At 41.2% G+C, this 8,046-nt stretch overlaps 1 protein-coding gene across 1 annotated transcript in view; it reads left to right on the top strand.

Annotated features, from left to right (window-relative positions):
- Nucleotides 1-7,312: 7,312 nt before the first annotated feature.
- Nucleotides 7,313-8,046, top strand: part of wwk (anoctamin 8 white walker) — a 97,200-nt gene continuing 96,466 nt past the window's right edge. The window contains exon 1 of the mRNA XM_080271050.1: nucleotides 7,313-7,455. Coding sequence (XP_080127176.1) covers nucleotides 7,366-7,455 — 90 coding nt within the window. The 5' untranslated portion in view covers nucleotides 7,313-7,365. The remainder of the gene's footprint in view (nucleotides 7,456-8,046) is intronic.

Below are 8,046 nucleotides of genomic sequence, written 5' to 3'. Positions count from 1 at the left end.
CTTCGTTGGTACTGTTGTTTTTCTTCTTCGTTGTTGTTGCCGCTGTTGTTGCTATCTTCCTCCTCTCCTTCTCGTCTTCCTCTGTAGCAACACACTCTCCCTCTCCCTCTCTCTCTCTCTTCCTGACTCACACATGCCACAGCATCCCTACTCAAGTGTTTTGCGCGCTTCTCCGGTGCAATTAAAACTGAATGTGCTAAGATTTGGGTCGCTCCGTAACACTTGTGGGGATTGGAATGTGTGATGGAATTTATATAACGCAATTAGCTGCGAGGTAGGGGCATTGGTCTTGTTAGTTTTTATGATGATGATGATGATAAAGATAATGATGATGATGATTATGATGATGATGATGTTAAAGATGATAATGATGATGATGGTGTTAAACATGATGATGATGATAATGTTAAAGATGATGATGATGTTAAAAATGATGATGGTGATGATGATGAGGAGGAGGAGAAGGAGGAGGACGAGGATTATGGTGATGATGATGATGATGATGGTGATGATGATGTTAAAGATGATGATGATGATGATGATGGTGAGTTAAAGATAATGATGATGATGATGATAATGTTAAAGATGATGATGATGATGATGATGTTTAAGATGATGATGATGATGTTTAAGATGATGATGATGATGATGTTAAAGATAATGATGATGATGATGATGATGTTAAAGATGATGACGATGATGATGATGATAATGTTAAAGATAATGATGATGATGTTAAAGATAATGATGGTGATAATGATGTTAAAGATGATGATGATGATGATGATGATGATGATGGTGATGATAGTAAAGATTGAAAAAAGGCTAATTTAGCAGAAACGTTGCATGGAATTTAACATATAGCAGTTAAAATATAAGTTGTAGTATTGGAAACTGTAAGATGCTTTCCCCTAGCACCTTCTCCTTAGCGATTTATATTTGAATACGACTGGTTATTTATCAATTTGTGTGTTATTTAGGCTGAGTATGGGGGTTATTGAGGTGATTTCGATGACACAGAAGAGGAAAATAGGAGTAATAAGTAAAATAAATCGCTTAGGAAGAGGTGTTAGGGAACTACGGACTAGAATACAAGTGATAGAGAGTGTATGAGTCAGCAGAGTGACCTTGCGACACGGTCTGTATCTATACTATTTTTAGAATTCCGTAACGCCATTCTTCAAGCGATTTATTTTTTACTATTCTTTTGCGGCTATTGATGAAAGATAGACCGATGATTAAGCTATAGAAAAAACATAAAGGACACTGTTGAGGTGTGATATGCAAAATAAATCGCAGTTGAAGAGGTGTTAAGGTGCGATATGCAAAATAAATCGCCAAGGCAGAGGTGTTAAGGAGTAATACACAAAATAAATCGCCTAGGAAGAGGTGTTCAGGTATATATCAAATAAATCGCAAAGGGAAAGGTGTTAAGGTGTGATATGCAAAATAAATCGCCAGGGAAGAGGTGTTACAGTGTATACCAAATAAATCGCCAAGGAAGAGGTGTTAAGGTACATACAAAATAAGTTGCGAACGAAGAGGTGTTAAGGTGTAATATTCAAAATAATTCGCGAAGGAAGAGATGTTAAGGTGTAATTTTGTTTAAATAAGAGCAGAAGGAAAAACAAATGAAAAAATATACAAAATAAAAAAAAACTACAAAATAAATCGCCAAGGAATAGGTGTTACGTATCAGAACCGATAAGTATACGAATTCTAATTAGGCCGCTAGCACAGGTGTATATTAACGTGTATAATAATGTGTAATGTTTGAGGCAGGTGTTAAATAGAGTGTTTATATAGCCAGGCAGGTAGGGCAGTGCCACCACATGAAGGCGCCGTAGCAAGAGGAGGGGAATTTATGTCTATTTCTAAGCCATACGGAAAAAAATAGAGATAGATAGATAGGTAGATAGATAGATAGATAGAAAATAATATGGTGAAAATTTGCCCGTATGACGTGAAGATAATTTACTACGACTGCTACAGCTACTACTACTACTACTACTACTACTATTATTATTATTATTATTATTATTACACGGGGATGAATAATTTGAAAAAAAACGCGTTCCTTTATCCCTAACCTTATGTCGACAAAGCAAGCATGACGGGGCAGGGGGGGGGTAAAGAAATGGGCGTAGCGGGCAAAGGAGTGGGCGGGATGGGCTAAAATTTTGATGAGGGACGGAGAGGGATCAGGTGAGAATATACTGTGAAAATAGACTTCGTAGGATAGGTGGTTTGAGAATAGTGAACGTTTATCTGAAAATATAAGAGTTCCGTAGGAGTGAGAGTGTGGGGAGGGGCAAGGAAATGACTGTGGAGAAGAGAGAAGTGAGTCGAATGAGCTGGGATTGTTGTGGGGAGATGAGGAGGGGAAATGTGAGTGTATCTTGTAGAAATGAGTGCTGCAGCGTTGATATCTTGAGGGTAGTGAAAGAAATGAACGTGGAGAATAGAGAAATGAAAAGGATGATCTGAAAGTGTTATGGGGAGATGAGGAGGGGAAATGTGAGTGTAGTTTGTGGAGATGAGTGTTGGAGCGTTGATGTATTGAGTGTAGTGTAGGTGTATTTCAACATGTCGTCCAAGAGAGAGAGAGAGAGAGAGAGAGAGAGAGAGAGAGAGAGAGAGAGGTAAAGAAATGGACTTGAGGGATAAAGAACTATTTTTTTTTATAAATAAGAATAGCTAGATTTCTTCCTGGCTATGAGGAAGTAGAATTAGAATTAGAATTAGAATTATTACACAAGTCCTGGCTACAAAAGTCGGTCATATGGCACCTTCCAAAATAAATAAATAAATAAATAAATAAAGCATGCGTTCAAAAAATCGATATCCCTATGTGGAAATAAAACCAAAAATGACAAAAAATAAAAATCAAATGACTGTAAGGAATCATGTGAGTTTATTCTTAAGTTTTATGTCAAAGTTTTCGCCAAGAAGAAGAAGGCAAGGTCGCATTGCACCTCCCAGCCTTGCGAGAGATAATAGTAATAATAATAATAATAATAATAATAATAATAATAACGATAATAATAATAATAATAATAATAATAATAATAAGGTATGCATCGCTCTTGCATACTTTGCTTGTGACGACGTAGGTATGTGCAAGGAAGGAATGTATGTTCGCGTAATTAATGTGTGTATGTAAATGCATGTGGACGTTGGGGTGTCGTGTGTGTGTGTGTGTGTGTGTGTGTGTGTGTGTGTGTGTGTGTGTGCGCGCGCGCGTAAATAATGTATGTGTATGTAAATATAGGGTGTCGATTTTGTGTGTGCGTAATGTACAGCATGTGCCCGAAAAATAATACATGTGAACGTTGGGGTGTCGATTGTGTGTGTGTGTGTGTGTGTGTGTGTGTGTGTGTGTGTGTGTGTGTGTGTGTGTGTGTGTGTGTGTGTGTGTGTGTGTGTGTGTGTGTGTGTTCTTACTTAATTGTTCTTACCTAATTGTATCTTTACAGGAATGAGTCAAGCTCGTACTGTTTCTTGTATTAAACCATTTTTATCATGGATATCCTTAAATTTATTAATTGTTTTGGCACACACTATTTCATTCGGTAGTGCATTCCACTGATCAATTGCCCTATTTGGGAAACTAAATTTCCTTACATCTTTATCGCCTCTTTTTATGCAGTTTTTTGCAGTGTCCTCTTGCTGATGCTTCTCCGTAGGTAATATATTCATTTATGTCTATTTTCTCCTTCCCTGATATGCATTTATATAGCATAATCATGTCTCCTCTTTTCCTTCTCTCCTGCAGGGTTGGTAGATTCAATTTTTCTAATCTTTCTTCGTAGCTTAGATCCCTTAAGCTTGGTGTCCATCTTATAGCGGGTCCTTGAACTTTTTCAGTATTATTTATGTGTTTTTTGGAGATGAGGACACCTCCAGGGTTGGTCTGATGAATGATGTTGGTATCTTTCTTAGCCTGTCGTCATTTATGTATGTGAAGGCTATTCTCATGTTTGCAAGCAGTGTATACATGTGGTCAGCCGGAGATAGTGTGTTATTGATAATCACACCTAAGTCCTTTCTTTCTGATGTGTGTGTGTGTGTGTGTGTGTGTGTGTGTGTGTGGTCAACCAGCTGTCTCCCCCCTTTTAAAGTCCATTATGCTTGTGTTGTGGCCTCCCTGATCACAACAACACATGGCCACTCAGTCAGCATAGTGCCTTGTGTTTACTTGGAGATGTCCCAGCAGCAGCGAAGCACAAAAATGCATGCTTGTGACTGCTTGTGGCTGGAAGATGGCCAGGGTGTCGCATCATATTAGGTAGCTTTGTGAGAATGCAGACTGATAGATTGAATATTTAGTGATGAACAGTCTGGCTGGAAAAAAATAGGAGGGAGCTGACGTCTGTGGAAAATTGTCTATCTATCTATCTCTCTATCTATAGCTCGACGCCCTAATCCCGCAAAGGGTGGCCGCAGACAAAACGCCTCCAAGTCGCTCTGTCACCCACCATTTGACTACCCTCCCCCCAACTCACCCCCCCCTCCCTCATGTACCTCTCAACTCCATCCCTCCACCTCATCCTCGGTCTACCTCTCCCTCTCCCTCCCTCCACCTCACCTACATACACCCTCTTAGTCAGTCTTTCATTCTCCATTCTCTTCACATGTCCAAACCACCTCAGTGTATTTCTCCTAATCTTCTCAACCACATCCACATCCACCCCACAGCGTTCCATTCACTTCTTCATTCGTCAACTCATTCAAATATAGCCGTGTTTGTGGGATACTTCGGTTTGTATAAATGTTCGGATATTGACTCGGAAATACACGATGCGAGTGATTTGTTGCGCCCGAAACTTCTGCAGTATCCGAAACGACACCAAAACAAGAAAAAAACGAGAATGGCACTCAGTAGAGCGCATACCTCCTCCAACACCCTCGCAAAGTTAAAGTGAAAAAAGAAAAAAATCCTGGATCCGCACCTTTACCCGGATCCGCACCAAAATTTAATGGAGTGTATTCTAGGCCAAGGCCCATTCTTCTACCAAGTTTCGTGGAAATCCGTCCTGTAGTTTTTGTGTAATCTTGCTCACAAACCAACCAACCAACAAACAAACAAACGGACAGGGGTGAAAACATAACCTTGACGGAGGTAATGCGTGCTTGAATGAGTTTTTTTCTTTGAGCTAATATTTTCATTTCACATTGTTTCCCACATTTAAAAAGCCCATGAATTTTTCGTCTGCCCATAGGACTGTAAAAGAGAAAAGAAAAAAAAAGCGAATGGGTGGAGGAAAAAGCAGATTCGAATGCAGGAAAGTGCAACAACAAAAAAACAGTGACCATAAAGAAAAGGAGACAAGATGCATTTTTTTTTTTTTTGATGCAAGAAAGAAGGAACCAAAGGCTTGAAATAATATACTAAAGACTAAATATATGCAGTATCCAAAAGGAGATGAAAAGACAACGAAGAGTTACGGAAATGAGAAACTGTTTTGTGTAGAGTATCAACATTCGTAACTCGTGACAGGAGCATGAGGTGTACGAAATGAGCAGAGGAATTAAGGCGTCTGATAAGAAATAAACAGAAAATATAATTGAGAGAGAGAGAGAGAGAGAGAGAGAGAGAGAGAGAGAGAGAGAGAGAGAGAGAGAGAGAGAGAGAGAGAGAGAGAGAGAGAGAGAGAGAGAGAGGTTAAATTGACAGATAGGAAATACAGTTCAGATATAAAAGTGTGTGTGTGTGTGTGTGTGTGTGTGTGTGTGTGTGTGTGTGTGAGAGAGAGAGAGAGAGAGAGAGAGAGAGAGAGAGAGAGATAGTAAGGCGTGGTGTGTCAGTGAGATATGGATTAGAGACAGCAGGGCGTGAGAGGGAGGCAAGGACAAGTGAGAGAGAGAGAGAGAGAGAGAGAGAGAGAGAGAGAGAGAGAGAGAGAGAGAGAGAGAGAGAGAGAAGGGGGGGACACAGTAGAACGTGAAATGGAGGTGAGAAATACGACAGACATGCGAGACAGGAAAAAAGTTAGAATATGTGAGTGAGGGAGAGAGATGGAGGAAAGTGAGAGATGTGAAAAACGCGTGGAAGAGAGACATACGAGTGAGAAACACGTGCGGTTGAGGAATGTGAGCGAGAGACACGTGAGAGAGTGAGAAAGAGGGATATATCTGAGGGAGAGACAGAAATGCAGGTAGAGAGGCCAGACTTACATAATGGCAACAGTGGAAATGCGAATTCTAACAAACACCTTGCCAGTTTTGCTCCTCCTCTTGTGCCAACCGCTTCACACACAGCTTCTACCACAGCTTGCACGCCTACCACAGCTTCTACGCCCACTGCCACAGCAACCACAGCCCAAACATCCCATGCGATAGTGAAATTTCGTCGACTTTGCCTCCCGATCACAGCGAAGATACAGTCAACCACATTTCTTTATAATCAACCACAATTCTTTTTCTCTCTCCTTGCTACCACAGTGTCCACGCCTTCTCACAGCCTCCACAGCCCGCCACAGCTTCCACGTCTCCTAACACAGCTAATTAGTGGCGAATTTCCCTGCCAAAATTGATGAAAATAAAAATACTGTTAATCACATTTTTTCTTTTTGTCAGTGCCACAGATTTTCCACACAGCCTCTGCCACAGCTACTATGCCTACTGCCACAGCTACCACAGCCCCGCCACAGCTTCCTCGTTCCCTAACCACAGCTAAAAACTCCCAAATTAGCCTCACGAAATCGACCACGAGAAAGCTATAATCATTCACCTGCTTTTTTCATTGTCACTGCCACAGATTTACCTCGTCTGCCACACCACCACAACCACACCACAGCTAAGTAGTGTCTAAACAGCTACCCCAGACCGATCACAGTAAAGCTTTAATCGACCACAAGCTGCTTTTTCCATCGTCCCTGCCACAGCTTAAACAAACACCACAGCAAACAACCATCACAGCATCTTCAGTCGCCTCATCTTGCAGCGAATTAGTGAGGAAAGACAAACCGCTTTAGTAACACAAAATCTGAGCGTTTAAGCAAGAATTACAAACACTAACAATTATAATCACTTTAGCCATAATAGCCAACGCACACACTAAAAAAAATCCGTATCCATTAAAAAAAAATACAAGTTTTAAATGAAGTATTAGATTTAAACCATAACACCGCCGAAATAATACCAGTCGCCGGTGCCATTCAAATCCCCACACTTTTAGCCGAAAAGGAACTTAAACCACGACAAATCTCCGAACTAATTGCCGAAATAACCAAGACAGACCCTAAACAAACGCCGAAGTAAAACCAGTCACCGTAACAACTCTACATATCACAGTTTTTAGCCGAAACAACGAGCTTCCCCGAACGCACACGTAAACAAACCCGCGCCAGCTGAGCCTTGGAGATGCATGGGCGCGTGGTGGAGCATTTAGTGAACGAATGGGCGGGAAATAGCCGACCCTCTCTCACCAGGCTGCCTCAATGTGATTTAAAGGTGGGTGGCTCTTGGGCTAGAAAAGCACCCTCCATCCCGCCCACTCCTTTCTCCCCGCCCGCCCCCTTCCCGTCCATATCCGTCCCATTTGCACTTTCATCCCTTCTTCCCGTACCTGTTGACCTAAGCTGTCTTAAGAGGGTATAATGTGCACACACACACACACGCACACACACACACACACACACACACACACACACACACACACACACACACACACACACACACACACACACACACACACACACACACACACACACATTTATCCATCTGCATTTATGTATCTCTCTATCTATCTGTCTATCACCTAAGCAGATATTTATTGACCTCACCTACCTGCCCACAGGATATTTACCTATACCTACCTCACCTACCTATAGTAAAAGAGAGAAAGTTATTGAAAAAAAGCTTAGAGTATCAATGGAGTTAATGGAGAAGAGAGGGTTGATGGATAGAAGAGAGTGAGTCATTGAAGAGAGGGTTGGTTGGAGAGAAGAGTGAGTCACGGAAGAGAGTGGATGGATAAAAGAGAAAGAGTGAATCATAGAAGAGTGGATGGATGGATAGAAGAGAGGTCACGAAAGAGAGGGT

The sequence above is a fragment of the Coenobita brevimanus genome, chromosome 44 (genome assembly GCF_032717465.1).
Source record: "Coenobita brevimanus isolate Jiangsu-jjx chromosome 44, ASM3271746v2, whole genome shotgun sequence".
In the NCBI taxonomy this organism is placed as follows: domain Eukaryota; kingdom Metazoa; phylum Arthropoda; class Malacostraca; order Decapoda; family Coenobitidae; genus Coenobita; species Coenobita brevimanus.
Note: the sequence above shows the minus strand (reverse complement) of the source record. Positions and strands in the feature narration are given on the sequence as shown.